Source organism: Sitophilus oryzae, unplaced genomic scaffold, assembly GCF_002938485.1.
Source record: "Sitophilus oryzae breed Bouriz unplaced genomic scaffold, Soryzae_2.0 scaffold_1693_pilon_pilon, whole genome shotgun sequence".
Taxonomy (NCBI): Eukaryota; Metazoa; Arthropoda; class Insecta; order Coleoptera; family Curculionidae; genus Sitophilus; species Sitophilus oryzae.
Genome location: NW_022146383.1, coordinates 4195 through 20710, shown reverse-complemented (window position 1 = coordinate 20710; position 16516 = coordinate 4195). Strand labels below are relative to the sequence as shown.

Below are 16516 nucleotides of genomic sequence, written 5' to 3'. Positions count from 1 at the left end.
GGTCGAATGTTTTATTCTTTAGATAGAGTAGCATCTAGATTTGAATATGATTGAGTTTCTTCCATAAGCACTCCATGCTAACTTAATTCTTCTGTTGATTTCTGGTAGTAGAGATCCCGAGCTGTGTATTAGTTGAATATACATAAATCCGGGTTCATAGCCTCCTACGCCTTCCGGTACCCAGTTGCCAGTCTTTCCTATTTTCCCAATCCCCTGGATGAAGATCCCTCTCCGACATAGCTTTATGTACTCCTCCAATCCATGTTGCTTTTGGCCCTCCCTTTTTCCTTCTTTCTGATGCTATCCATTTCAAGACTTTCTTTGGTATTCTGTCCTCACTCATTCTTTCTACATGTCCATACCATACCAACTGTTTTCACTCTATTTCATCAATTATCGTTTGCTGGACATACATACTTTCCCTGATCTTTTCGTTCGGTACTCTTTCCATTCTTGATATCCCCGCAGATCTTCGCCAGAAGTCCATCTCGAGTGCTAATAGCCGTTGTCCATTCTATTAGTGAGCTGCTATGTTTCACATCCATATAAAACTATACTTTTAAAGATGGAATCATAAATAGTATTGAAACGATTCACGTTGTGAGATCTTTACTAATATAAACAAAGCCCTAGTGATTTCCTTGCAGAGCAATGGACCGTATTGTTTATTAGCCCCTTTTTTAAAACAATTTTCTTTAAATCTTAAGCAATATTTCTCAAAAAGCGAAAATGACGGATTTGATATCTCCGCATGTAAATGCACGGTCTTTTTAAAATCGGGAAGCTCGTTTTGCAAGTCAGGCAAAAGTGGCCAAGTGGATTCATCACGTTTTAAGAAAGTGGGACCGTTCCAATAGAGATAAAGTACCGCTAAATCTTTGGGCATAACTCCGCGAGATACTGTGTCAGCAGGATTTTCACAAGTTGGTACGTGTCGCCAATTCCGCGCCTCTGCGAATTCTTGAATTCTTGCAACGCGATTGGCTACAAATGTTTGCAAAAGATGGGGTTCGGTTTTGAGCCAACCTAAAACTACTGTGGAGTCTGACCAATAAACTACACGCTCTATGCAAGCATTCAATGAAGTTTTAACTTTCTCAACAAGTTGCACCAACAAAAGTGCAGCCATCAGTTCCAAACGAGGCACTGTTTGTGTTTTAAGGGGGGCAACCTTTGACTTCGCGCAAATCAACTCGATTTCGAAGACTCCATCGCTATTTTTACCTCTTGCATAAACACATGCCCCCATGGCACGCATTGATGCATCTGCGCAACCGTGAATTTCGATAGCATTTGAATCTGAACACGTGACTTGTCGCTTGATTATTAAACTATTTAATGATCTTAACTCATTATGAAATTGTAGCCATTTGCTGTGCAAATAATTTGGAAGACTTTCGTCCCACGACAACTTTTCGGACCACAGTTCCTGCAGGATTTGCTTTGCTATGATAATTGAAGGGCTCAAGAGACACAAAGGGTCAAAAATCTGTGAAGTTTCTGACAAAATTGAACGTTTAGTGACATTTTTACTTGCAGAAACATTGATACTGTAATATATAATGCTGTCGGTTTGAGCATTCCAAATTAAACCTAACGTTTTTGAATTTCCACGCGTGCCGAAATCAATAATATCTGATTTTTCGTTGGATTGAATGTGCGCCAAAACTTCCGGAGAATTAGAGATCCATTTTCTTAACTTGAAACAACCCTTTTTTAAATATCGTGTTACCTTATTGGCTATAAAAATAGCGTCATCTATGAAATCACCTCCGCTAAGAAAATCATCGACATAAAAATTATTTTTTATAACGTCAGAAATTACTGGAGATTCATCACAACAATCCAAACCAATTTGGTGTAGGCATCTTATGACCAAAAATGCAACTGCTGACATTCCGTATGTGATAGTTGCTAATTCAAAAATTTCAATTGGACTATCAGGGTTTTCGCGCCATAAAATACGCTGCATACTTCGCTGATCAGGATTTACTAAGCACATGCGGTACATTTTTCCCACGTCTGCCGCTATAACGAAGTTATATTTTCTGAATCGAATAAGAGCAGAGAATAAATCGGGCTGAATAGTTGCTCCCACTCTCTGTATGTCATTCAAAGAATAGCCAGAACTAGTGACGCATGAAGCGTCAAAGACTACGCGTAGCGTGGTGGTAGGGCTACTCTCCTTAGTAACACCATGATGAGGTAGAAAATATGACTTTCGCGAATCTTCATCACCGACCTTTGACATGTGCCCCAGCGCGAGATATTCGTTTATAAATTTGACATAATCTTTTTTAAACTCCGGGTTACGTTTAAATTTACGCTCTAAAGATAAAAGTCGCTTTTTCGCGCTAAAAAATAAATGGCAAATAATAATTATTATTTTTACACACACCACTGGCACTAGCAGTAGATTGTGTTTGTCTCAGAATATAAGCTCCGGCCCGTCCACAATTCAATCCCAGCATCTTTTATCTTCGTCTCTTCAACGCTAACGGCGCCGATCTCGCCTATCTCTTTCTCACAGGATTGATTGTTGGACGAGCCGGGAATCCACAAGCTTGCGACGTTACTACAATGACATATTGATAGAAACTGCAGACCTGCCGCGTCTTTTGCGTGTTTTTAATGGACACAAATCGAAAAAAGCCCTTAAAATGGTAAAATCGCAAAAAGCGCTTGAGACGCAAAAAACGCAAAACGCTAAAAACGCTTTCTGTGTGGCCGTGGGCTTAGAAGATCTTGCGTGTTTTCGAGAGTGAGTTTGTCATAGGATGACTTTTTCTGTTCCCATTCCTGAAGAGAAGCGGGATCCAATTTTGTAGATATTAAGTGAATAATCAAGGTGTCCCAATTTTCCGTGGGTTCTTTTAGGATTATAAGAGCTCTAAGATGTTTTGTTACATTGTCTATAATTTTTCTAAGTGCGAACGAAGACTCTTCGCTTATCTTGTCTAGGTTGAATAATGCTTTAACATGGTTTTGTGTTAAAATGCTATTATTGTTATACCTTGTGCAAATTAAATCACAGGCTGCCGTATAGTTATCACTCGAAAATTCTAGACTTGCAATAATTTCTAAGGCACCGCGAGATAAACTTGCACGCAAATAGTGAAACCTTTGTATGTCACTGATTGTCTGATTTTGGTGAATTAAAGAATCGAATGAATCCCTAAACTCCAACCAATTATCGTAATTGCCATCGAATTTAGGCAATTCAATTACTGGTAACCTTATGTTACTAGTCAAACCCGCGCCGGTGCCAGATCTTACGGAATGCACACTACCTCCCGTTTCGCTCGAATAAAGGCTGATTCATGGTACACCGGGCCGTACCCGAGCCGGGCACGGACGGGGCACGGACGCGCTCCGGCGAAGCTCGGCCCGTGCTCGGCTTAGCATGAATGCATACGTATAAATAACATTTGACAATATTTGGCCGTGCCTTCACCGTCGCACGGCCCCGGCCCGTCACGGTGTACCATGAATCAGCCTTAACTAGGATAGGTGACGCCGACGGCGGATTTGTTGCGACATGTTTTTCGTTTTCCCAGAACGGAATGAAACTCCCGGTCGAAGTTCTCCCTTTCTTTAAATTGTGCATCGATATCGGGCAAAAATTGATCAATTTCCATCTGTGTTTGTTCAAATTCGTCTAGTACAGATGCAAATCGTTCAATTCTTTCTTCTAGTTCATGAAATAAATTAAGCTCTGTGATGAGGAAGTCCGGAAATTGAGCTAATATTTGGTCGACAAATTTAGAAAAAATAGTGACTTTTGCTTTGATACTACCCCGTTTACGAATTAGCTTATCTAATTCTTGCATGATTATTTAGCGATTGAATAAAATGCGATTAAAAAAACTACAATTTACGTGCACAAATCGTGACCGCCCTGTAAAAGGATATCAAGTATATCGGTAATAATGTGGGAAACTAGGAAAATAAAGGATTACTCACTTTGTCGTCTTCTTCTGTGCAGGCAGGCAGGCACTTATGCACACAATATGGCGACCGAAACTTTCATTAATTGCTTTTAATGACAAAAGATCCGGCTCGAAGGACCAAAATATGTTTAGACTTTGTTAGTGGACTGTATATAACTTTTAGATGTGTACTAGTGTTTCCAAATGAAACAAGAAATCGAAAAACAAGTGTTTATTGAAAATAACCAGTACAAAAATATGCGGAATGCGGCGTTTTTGTCAGCCGCCTACAAAATCAAAGATCTATCTGTCCGTCGCCGATCGTCCCTCGAGACGACGACGCCACGCTGCTTTCAGGGGAGGGGCACCGTGTTGCCATTGTGCGACATAAATATTGTTTCCCTTAAAAATTACAACAGTCAAAAGTAATGAACTTTTTATAAAACTAGTTTTTTCTTAAAAATCGATTTTTAAGACATTTGAGGCAATTGCATAAAAATATGATGAGAGCTAAACCTTCATTTTATTTGTAATTATTTTGAAAATACAATATTTTAAAAACTTTCTTTGTAACTTATTGAAAAATATATATTTATTATTGATTTATTAATATCTCTGAAACTATCCAAATATATTTACATCTTATCTTAGGATTATGTGAAGTGATCAGAAAGAAAGCCAAAAATGCAATAATATACAGTGTTCCATTTAAAAAAAATCATCCCGGTCCACTCACACTTTTTTGACCCACCCTGTAGAAGTTAAAATATACTAAGTGACATTGAAAATAGAACACCCACTAAAAATTGTTTAATTTTAATAATCTTTTGCACACGAATGTAGGTTGACAAAAGGTGTAAATGATCAAAATTTGGAGTGAAAATATTGGCTCGTTACCTTGTCCTTGTTAATAATGTGTTGGACCGCCTCGATGTTCTATACATTCGTTGAGCCGTTTGGGCATGGAACTAATCAGATGATTTATGTCTTCTTGCGGTATTTCATCCCATGCTAACTGTATCTCATGCCATAGAGCTTCTAGTGTCTGAGGAGGATGCTGTAAGTTTGTCAGTCTCCTACCCATCATATCCCATACATGTTCAGTTGGTGAGAGATCTGGAGATCTTGGTGGCCAGGGTAGGAGATTAACTTGGGCATTGTAATGAAGTTCATAAAAATGTCTGCACTCATTCCTAGGAGACCCTGTATATTGTGTTAATTAATATTATACTAAAAAAATAGGGACTTCATTTTCTTTTAATAATGACAGTCAATGTATTTTATTGTTAATTATTAAATCATTATTGTAATGAACTTCATTAGTGTTCCGATTGTTAAATTAAATAAGTTAAATATTTAATTGCCATATTGTAAGAGAGTTTTGATCGGTTTTGGGTCGCTATAGTTTAATGCGAGAAACAGAACGTTTGCGCCACTCGCCCTACTCTGCCAGTGCAGGCTGAATGGAGCGGAGCGCCAGTCGAGTACCTTGGTTGCAGCAGTTCCAAAGAGACAGTTTGTGGTCGCACGCGAAACAGTGAAGTCGAGTCCGGAGTGCCCCGCCAAGTGACCAGCTGCCAGCCGCCGATCGTCGCCGCACTGTACAAGGTAAGCACCCACCGCCGAAGTGATCGAGGGTAGGTCGTATTCTTTTTATTGTTATTAGCGTTTACTCTACTACCTGGGCGCGTTATAGGGATAAGGGAGTTAGTCGGATTTGTTAGGATATTAAAAGCGCGGGAGAGCAACAATTGCCGACCAGGCGTAAGAGGAAATACCCAGTGCTAGGGCAGGTCACCAGGAATCGTGGCTCTTCGGAGTTCTGTCTGACATCTGCTCAAGTACGACGTATCGTTCGATTACGGAGACGAGAGTCCTTAGTTTCCTTTATTGACATTAAAATCACCAGGGTTGCCAACCAGGCAAAAGAGGGACTACGTGGTGCTAGGGCAGGTCGCCAGGAATTGTGGCTCTTCGGAGTTGAAATACCTTGATATATTTTATTTTATTATTTTATATTGAGTACTCCTTGTTGAAATATAGGATCGTGGAGCATTCGTAAGTATGGTAAGAAATTTCCACAATTTCCTCAATATAGCGTTGGGCTGTCATATTACCTCGAACAAATACTAGAGGTGACCTGCTACCATATGCGATTGCTCCCCAAGCCATAACTCCTACAACTTGGTTTACGTGCCTCTCCATGAAAAACTGTGGATTCCGCCTTTCTCCACGGTATCTTCTCACTCGCGCCCGACTGTCGTGCATTCCAAAACAGAATCGCGATTCATCACTAAAAACGATAGCATTCCATTCTGCGCCCCATTCTTGTCGGGCTCTGCACCACTCTAGCCGTTGTCGTCGATGTTCAGGGGTCAATGGTAAAACCCAATGAGGCCGAAAAGAAAACAGCCCAAAAGACCGTATTCGTCGGTAAACAGTTCGCATCGTGATGAGTCTTCCGTGTTCCGTAAACAATTGGTTAGCAATTGCTCGGGAAGTGGCCGAACGGTCTCTGACAGCTAATTGCTTTAAACGGCGATCTTAACCCTTATGTTTAATCTTAGACGCCCTGTACCTCTGGCACGATGTTCACGGTGTTGTTGAAAGTAAGCTGTAGCATTTTATTTAAAATACACATAATTTATATAAATGTACAGAATTACTTTATTTAAATAAATCAAGTTTAAGTCCTCGCACCGAGATGGCATTCTAAGTACTGCTATTATCTTTTATTTTTTTCTTCAAGTTTATTTCTGGCGAAATATTTCAGTCCAGTCGAAGTTTGTTGGTCACTTTATATCTGACGGTGTATAGTCACACTTCGTGCCTACCTTCCCTCGCGATATGGGTGGTAAAGGCTCAAACCGATAGAGATATCGGCGTTTGTTGGCATTTTGCCAATTTGTTTGGAAAAACCCTCTGAGCAGAGGGTTTTATTTTATGGTATGCATTTTTTATGGTAGCATTTTCTGGTGCCATTTTGTTTTTATGCACCTGACATTTGGGCCACGTTTTGTCCCTACATTTCACACCGGGAATAAGGGAGGAATCTCCTGAATCTACAGAAGTTTTCGATCCTGTCTGTGTAGAGACGTTTTTATCTCAATCCAGTTCCAGTAGCAGTTCACCACAACCAGCTTGTGACCAGAACGGATAAAAAAAGGCCAGATCATTTCATTTTATATCTATTTAATTTAAGTTCATTTGAATGCATTAAGCCCTTCAGGCATATTATATATTTGATTGCTTTAGAGTCACTTTGAAATATTTTATTCAGGTTATGCATATTTCTGATATTTACATAGTACGGTTTTTTTAATATAAAGACTCCCTACATTTTGGTACCAAGATCGCCAGACTTTTTGTGGAATAATTAATAAAATATTAATATTCAGAAGCGTGCAAATTTAACTACCATTTTGAGTGATCTATTTTGATACATAAAATTTACCAACAAATATTTTCAAACATCAAATTTTTCATAGTCTTATTTTATTCTAATTAACATTTAATTATTAATTATACTTAGTTATTAGTTTATCTAAGCGTTTCATTTGTGTAATTCCAAAAATAAGTAATACCTATATTCTGAGTTGATTTCTCAGTTCTCAACTTAGAAGTTTTCAAAAATAAATGGAAAACTGAGTGGCGCCCAGTACATTATAAAGACGTAAGTATCACAATTTAATCTTCACTAGCTTACGACCCATTGCTCACCGGCGAACAGCTCCGTCGCATAGTATTAGTTGTTTTAATATTTTTTCCAAAAGAAAATTCTTATAAAAAAACATTCCATCATGTTTTTTATAACTTCTAATACTACAAAGCTCTACAACAATTGGCAATAGTGCAAACACTTCTATGGACTCTATCAGCAATCTCTCGAAATTATAATCCTGCCTCCAACAAACCTACAATCCGACCACTATGAAAATCACTGAGTTGTCTAAAATTGGCACGTCTACGTATTCTAGGCATTATAATAAACTCAGAAAAACACCTGAAACTACTCTGTAGCAGAATAAGTAACAAACTGTGCGAAAGCTAGGTCTATATTGGATGACTGGAATTTTAACAAAAACAGGTATAGCACAAAAACTAGTGTGTTGACGGCGTTCAAATTATAATCATACAATAATAAATATGCTTACAAACATTCATTAAAATTAAATAATATTTAGTGGGTGTTCTATTTTCAATGTCACTTAGTATATTTTCCTGAAATACATCCTCGTACATACTTTAGGTTTGCACTTAAACAAAATTCACAAGTTTTTTTATTCTAGGTGCTACAGATGCCTGACGCACTATTGCCGGACTGTGCATCCAACAAAACAATATGCTCTACCACACAGGGTGGCAGTTTGAGGCAGATTTATTTTGCGCGATATAAAAGTACTAACTAAGCGAATGAGATGTATGGAAAAATACGATATTTCTACATTTTTTTTAAATCGTTAATTTAAATAAATTTTAAGGTTTTTTTGAAAAATATATTTGAACAAAAATGACCCTAACACAAATACGGGAAAAATATTATTAAAATGTGAAAGATCGGAAAAACAGTAAAAATTTACCCCTATCATCTACATTCATCATAAAAAATATTTGTCAAATACACGTTTTAAAAAAATTACAAAACTGATACTCTTCTGTTACGATATAATAGCATTTCTCAAAGCCTACTATCAAGTGAAGTGATTTTCGACATGTTACAGCAATTCCTTTATTCATTTGCTTTTGTTTTGTGATGCTCCAAAGCCTACTTGTTGTAAATTGATAACAAGATTTATGAAATATTAATATATATTTCGGGAGATATTCAATGTTTTTAGTGACCCTGGCTCTCTGTTGTTTCCTGTGTGGACACCCGGGGGACAAATTGTGGGGATTAAACACAAAATTATTTTCAAAGATGAAGTTTTTTGGGAAAAAACTAAAAAAGAGCTTACGGAATTTCTACATGAAATATCTTTTGATCGAATTGGTGGATCCTAGAAAATCTAGAAATATGCCTATTAGAAATATCTCTGTTAAAAGTTAAGTAGTCCATCGTAATCGTCCATTTTTAAACAATATTATTATCTAATATAGTAAATGTTTATATGCATTATTATTGCCTATATCGGGGTTTCTTAAACTTTTTGCAGTCACGGACTACTTTCGCAATTTGTACAATTCCACGGACCCCTATCAGAAATAACAGAGGAAAATAAAAAAAGCCTTAATAAAAAAAAACGTTAATAAATATGTTTACAGTTAACTGGCGTAATGCGGACCGTGGACCCCTGATACACATGCTATGAATCCCTTGGGTCCGTGGACCCCACTTTAAGAAACCCTGGCCTATATGTATGTCCATTTACTTCGTATATGTAGTACATACTTTTTGGGTAAAGATATCATCTTAGTACATCTCAGTGTTTTTATTTTATTTTGGTGTGTTGTTTCAACGAATTATTTTTTGTTTGTAGAGTACTACCGTATGATCGAATAAAAACGGCGTCAGCGATGGCTATGAAATGAAAATCGCTGTCATTTTATATGTAAATTTATATAGGAAATGCCATCGATCGTCATTTCCAAGCCAACTGGACGCCGTTTTTATTCGATCATACGGTATTATTATGGCACTTTAACTATCACCAGTATAATACATACCTGTAGCATAATTTTTATCACTTTTAACAATATTATTTTTTTAATCAATTTAAAAATAATAAAGCAGAGTAACACAGTACAACAGTAGTAACAATTATTATATCATGTAATCTCTGTATCCTGTATCATGTACCATATCTTTATTTAATGCGATATAACGATTTTATACTCTAATTTTTGCTTATTGAAGTAGCGCCGGTCCAAGTTAATGGGCATTACCATGACAACTGAAGCATAGTGAAAATAATTTAATACCATAAAATATTAATTCACAGTGGTCAAACCATCTTATTAATTATTTATTGTTTTATATTGTGTTACATTGCATCATGATCAATGACCACACACATTAGATGCAACGCAAATTTTGTTTGCCGTGTGACTTGATTACAAAATAAAAACTTCAAATTATTGTGTAAGAGACAAGCGTAATAAAATAATTTATCCAAATAATTCGAATACGTACCTGGTTTCCTTTGCCCGCCTTCAAAAGCGTCAGCGACAAAATTCACGTGGAAGCGCTACATTACGGGCAACAAAACTGATCAAAATTGGATTTGCAGAGGGTCGGGCGTCACAAAATTGCGACCATGTTTTTTAATATTTTGAAATAATTTTTGTTTCACTTTATTAAGGAAGGTTCCGGACGTGCTCGTAATTAGTTTTAAAATCGATTTAAATACATTTAATGCTAAAAAATTACTTATAAAATCATCTTTTTTAGGGTGTTTTAGGGGTAAATTTGAAACAGTTTGAGTTGAGTTTGGGGAAGGAAATATAATTATAAGCATGTCTTAAGATGTATACAAACAAATAAAAAAAGATTCGTGAAGAAAGGTCACATGGTTTTTGCAGCATTTTGTGACAGCCAAACCCTTACAAATGCTAGGCTAGCGCCAGTGGGAAGGAAAGCCTTAAGATATTTTGAGTAATTAAATTTCTTTGTTAGACATTAGATATTCTTATTGTTTTCTTAAATTCGTGTTTTGAATATAAGCATTTTAGTTTTTTTACTGCTAAGGCGGCTTCGCCTATCAGACAATATTTGCCCTGCTTTCCTCTTCCCTTAATAAAGGTTTCTGAAAAAATATCAGAATTTACATAATACAACCTGAATGTCTAGAAACTGTGTGCAATAAAAAACGGAATAATTTATTTTTATAAAAACTTACCAAGTTGCCACGATCAGTCCTGCCTTCAAGATTTAATGAAACTGTTGGGTGTTTCGATGCCATGTGCCTCTTAAAATTTGTCGTGTTTGTTTGGTATGATATTTTTGCTGCACAGATTCGAAATTTTCATCAATTTCCAAAAAAAAATCCACAAATAACTTAGTTTTCTTTTTTTAAATATTTTTGATTAGAACAGACCGAATAAATTTAAAATGGAAATTAAAAATACATAAAATGTTCAAAATATTCGAATGTGCTTTTAAACAATCTGTAGGTATACTAACGTAAAATTTATTATAAAAAAGGTTGCCGCCAACCTTAATTCAGATAACTAGAAAAAAAACTGTTTATTTTATCTTTTTTTTCTTTTAAAATAATTTTCTTTCCAAACTTTCGGACGTTTAGATTAATAATAGGATAATATCATATTTTATTATATTTGAAATTTCTCTAAAATGAAAAAACTAATTGTAAAGGGTGTATTTAAATTAACATAGTAGCCGATCCACAACTGTTCATCTTTTAGAAAATCGGAGTATAATACAATAAACAATCCATGATATTATAAATTATGAAGTAAAACCATACACATATTGGTTTTGCTTGATTATAATATAATATAATATTATATTATATAATATATAATATTAATATTAATATTATATTATTATATAATATAATATTATATTATTATATAATATAATATTATATTATTATATAATATAATATTATATATATATATATATATATATATATATATATATATATATATATATATATATATATATATATATATATATATATATATATATATATATATATATATATATATATATATATATATATATATATATATATATATATATATATATATATATATATATATATATATATATATATATATATATATATATATATATATATATATATATATATATATATATATATATATATATATATATATATATATATATATATATATATATATATATATATATATATATATATATATATAATATTATATTATATAATAATAAATATAATTATAATATAAATTAATATAATATAAATTATTTTTAATATTATATTATATTATGGATTGTTATAAAAATGTTTATAATAATATAATATATAACAAAATATAATAAATAAAAAGGGCTGAAAAAAGTATCCATATTAATAGAGTTGCTTTTCCGTACTCTCTGTCTTCTAGTAAATAATGGATAAAAATAGATAATTTTTATAATTTGTATCCAAAACTGTCCTTATGAATATTATTAATTCTATAATTATTAGTCATAACCGAAAACAAGAAGTTTTTAACCTTTTTAATCCATACTATTATAACTATTATCAAAATTTAAAACTAATGAATTATAGATATATATTATGCTGTATATAAACATAAGCCTATTTTCCAACTCTTCATAAAAATGACGGGGCCCTGATTGCGAATGTTATTTAGCGATCTAGTCTAGGCCAACGAGTTGGGAGCTGTGAACGAAAATCGCAATATTGCGATTTTCGTTCGCCTCTCATTGTTTGGTATGGTTTGGTTATTGGATTTGCCGGATTTTCGTTCGCATGCCCACTACTGTGTCGATGCCGCACCGGTGCCAACGAAAATCGCAATGCTGCGATTTTTCGTTTCGTTCAGCTCCTCGTTCGCCTGCCCAATGCGATGATGTAATATTGTTGCCTAAAAATCCAAAATCAGTAGATAGATGTTTCAATTATCGCAAGTCGCAGTTTGCTATGGAAAAGAATCGCAGATTGCGATTGCGAATTTACAATCGCGTGGACTCATTTATACATTTTCCTTCAAATTTAGTCTTGAATGGATATGTGGTAAAAAATATAACTGTATAGTGATCGGTAATATCTGTTCTAAAAAGTATAGATTTAAGCAGTTTATTTGAAATTTGAGAGCTGGTCTAGTAATTGTGTTTATATACGAAACATGTCCATGTTCATTCATTACATTCATATAATCGTTAACAAATCGTTCAGATGTATCATGCAAATTAATATTCGTAGCCCCTACAATAATATTCAGCTGACATTTAGTATTTCTAGAAAGTACAGTCTCTAAGTTTGTGCACAAACTAACTTTAGTTTGTCTGTGTTATGATACAGGATCATCCGAATTGTATTTTGGAAACTTCGGCAGCATATTCAATTGATAAAAATATGTAAAAAATCGTATATTTAGTCAGTAGTATAGAATAGGTCATTAATATATGTCCTACAATTCTTCATTTCGGAGATACAGGGCTAACCACCAAACTAACGTCAATATTGGGATGTAATTGGTGTCTGGGTATTTTTTGACATGAGAAAGTTCATTTATATATAAATATGACATCTATTTGTAGATGGCGCTAAATATATTTATATATTTTAACTGGTTTGAGTAGTAATAACTTCTCGTCTGTATCTATAAATCTAGAGAGTGAAAAATATATTTCCGTTATTTTTTACGTAAAAATCGCTACAAACAACCGTTCTCAAGATATTTGGAATATACCTAATTATCAATACAAGTCATTATGTCAAAAAATAAATATGTTGATTAGATAGTTATTTGAATGAAATTATAAATCTCGGTACTTTTGATTTTTTAAATTAATCATTTTCTCTAGAAAAAGAATATGGTGAGATAGTTTTTGTTGAACCTTTAGCCAAAAAACATTTCAAAATTTATTATTTCAGTCTAATATCTAGTGAGCATATGTGTTTATTTTTTGTCAATAATAACGTATTGATTAATAATATTAGAAATATCTGGAGAACGGCTGCTCGTAGCAATTTTTACCAAGAGAGCTTCTTTACGTACAAAGTAGATGTCTAATTTTTTTATTTAGTAGTTTTATGCAGATATAGACAAGAAATTATTACTTTACTCTTCAAACTAGTTAAAATATATGTAGGTGGCGTCTTCTACAAGTAGGAGTCATATTAATATCTAAATCAAATTTTTCAAGTTAAAAAACTTCCAGACACCAATTTTCATCCAAATATCGACGTTAGTTCAGAAATTATTAGGAACGTCAAAATATAAATGGAACTTCTACACCCCGTATTAACGAACCATTTTAGGACATAAATTTATGCAAACACTTTTCACTTATTTTTAACTGCAAAATATGTATATGTCACCCTGCATACTTACCGCCATTTTATAAATTTTAGGCGAAATTATTTATGGAGGTCGTGTTACAGATTATTGGGATTTAAGGTGCTTAAAAACTGTCTTAAAGATTTTCTTCTCACCTCAAATACTCACAAAAAATTACAAATATTCCTTATCAGGAATATATTACTGTCCCGAACTAAAGAAACTAAGAGAATATAAAGAATTTATAGACGAATTTCCAATTATTGAGGAGCCAGAAATTTTTGGAATGCATATAAACGCCAATATAGCATATCAGGTAAGGTCATATACATATATGAATAGGGTTATACATAAATATGTATAGGGTGACTCTTAATGCAAATATATTTTTACAAAAATATTTTCAGGGTTAAATTATTTGTTTGTTATTAAAAATATAAAACTTATTGAAATTTTTGAAATTAATCTTCTAGGTACTGAATCTTTTCTCGTTCTTTTCACATTTGTGAGTAATGTTTTCTTTTAAAATCGGTGTTTTTTAAAACAATTTGCATAGATACATAACAATGATAAATAGTAATCAACTTATTCTGTTAAACTTTTTTTTTTCTGAAGATAATCGATTAGGATAGAACTTCGATAGAATTTGCTAGCTAACCATGCACTTTGCTTTCTGGAAAAGACACCATTTCCACCTTAGATTATGCCTGTTAAAAACACCGGAGCACAGTTTCAACACCGGTGTTGGGCTGATACCGGTGGCCAAATATAGGCTATCCTGTAACAGTCATATTTCCTCGCAACGACCTCTGTGTGCTAGCTCATAAATTATCGCAAATAACTATTATTTTTGCATCATGTTTACTATAATTTTATTGTTAAATATTATTTTATTTAGTATTTTACCATTATGCAACCCGATATACACCGCGATATTATTCAGCTACACATTATTGTCACTGATGCCGACCAGCAGTAGGCTTTTTGTCCATCTCTCTATATCTTTGATCATCACCTGTTCGTCACTTTTCACTGTCAGATCAAATCAGATGTTTTTGAATTTATTTATCCTTTGTTTTGGTTATTGAAATTTTATAATTATCAGATAAAATTTCGTAGTTAAATCGTTTATTTTTGATGTGGATCGCAGTGTTCAATTCGTTCATTTTAATTGTGGAATTTCTGAGTTTAGTTCGTTCATTGACCGGATATGAAATATGGCTGTTGGAAAATAATCAGCAGTAAAGAAGGATTAAGGCTTCCGAAACACATTTGGTCAGAGACGTGGTTGGATTTTGTTGAGTTTACATGGACCACCGATCAGTTTCCGTAATGGGATTAAAATAGCCTTTTTCCGACCGATATTCCGATTCCACGTGCCCAAGAAGTCCCCGAATAGTTCCAAGGTATGCTATAATTCTTCTGCCTATTCTTGTCAATGCTCAACTGATTTTTGTTCATATTGTTATCTGGTTTTCGACTTTTCCACGCCCACGTGGTGTAAAAAGATTAGTTGAGTGTTATCTTTCTTAAATCTTATTTGGTTGTTCGTAATTGTAGATCAAGAAAACCGATCCAGACCGTAGTGCACAGAACAGTCCAAAATTCCATCCGTTCCTGTTGCCCGTGTGTAGAGTTACCCGTTGGACATCGTAGACCCTCGTTGAGGTATAGTTCAGATTTAATTAGTCCCTCTTTATTACCTTTATTGACTCCTACACGTTGTGCTAGTCCTTGTTCTATAATTGAGGCTCTTTTCTAAGACAACCGATATTATTTAGGGTTTTTACGTTCACCATTTGAAACCTTAACACCTACCTTCAATCTGTACATTTGCTGACGGGATCCAGTGACAGTACCCGAGCGTAGCAACCCTGTAGCTATACGCCGTAGCTCAGCCGGAGGAAGTTTTCAAGTATATCACTTAGAGTAAGACTGTTTAGATATTAGTTAGATTTAGATTTGCTATTTGTATTCCACCTTTAGAGCATACTTAGTTTAAGTTAAGGGGGATGACGTCTTAGTTTTAGTATAGCTTAGACCATTTTCATTTTGCATTTATTATTATCGATTTAAACTTTACTTCATTTCATATACATTTCATCATTTTCTCTATACATTTAACCTTTTTGATATTTCAATAAATTGTTTAAATATTTATAGTAGTATTATTTGCAGTCTAGTTTCATAGTGTAAAATCGTTATTTTTGGGGCTTACTCAACCGGGTCTCACAATGCAAATTCACCTCAAATATCCATTTAGTTGGTCATTGGCAAGCACTCTCTCATTGTACATGAAAATAACAAAACAAACATTTACTGATCTGGATAAAATTGATAGTTAAATAGTAGGACTCACCCGGGGGTACTCCGCCCCTAGCCACTGACATCACTGACATTCTATTCAATATATCCCATTCCATATCTTCCATCTAATTCAATTATTACTCGGATCTATTGGTTAATTATCTTCAACAACTAGCTAGTGTCACCTGAAATAGTATAGGGGCTTCCCCGGACGCAAATCTGCCGCTAAACAGATTCGCATCCCAATCGATGGGGCTAATTGGGGTCCACACACAACGCTCCAGCGGTGTCAATCGAGAAGCTAGAGAGACCTCAAACTCTCAAGA

The 16516-nt window shown here is 34.2% G+C and overlaps 1 protein-coding gene across 1 annotated transcript in view; it reads left to right on the top strand.

Annotated features, from left to right (window-relative positions):
* Nucleotides 1-14199, top strand: part of LOC115881080 (dynein heavy chain 6, axonemal-like) — a gene marked incomplete at its 3' end in the record, with an annotated part of 140967 nt that extends 126768 nt beyond the window's left edge. The window contains exon 3 of the mRNA XM_030898442.1: nucleotides 13958-14199. Within this exon, the coding sequence (XP_030754302.1) occupies nucleotides 13958-14199 (242 nt within the window). The remainder of the gene's footprint in view (nucleotides 1-13957) is intronic.
* Nucleotides 14200-16516: the final 2317 nt, after the last annotated feature.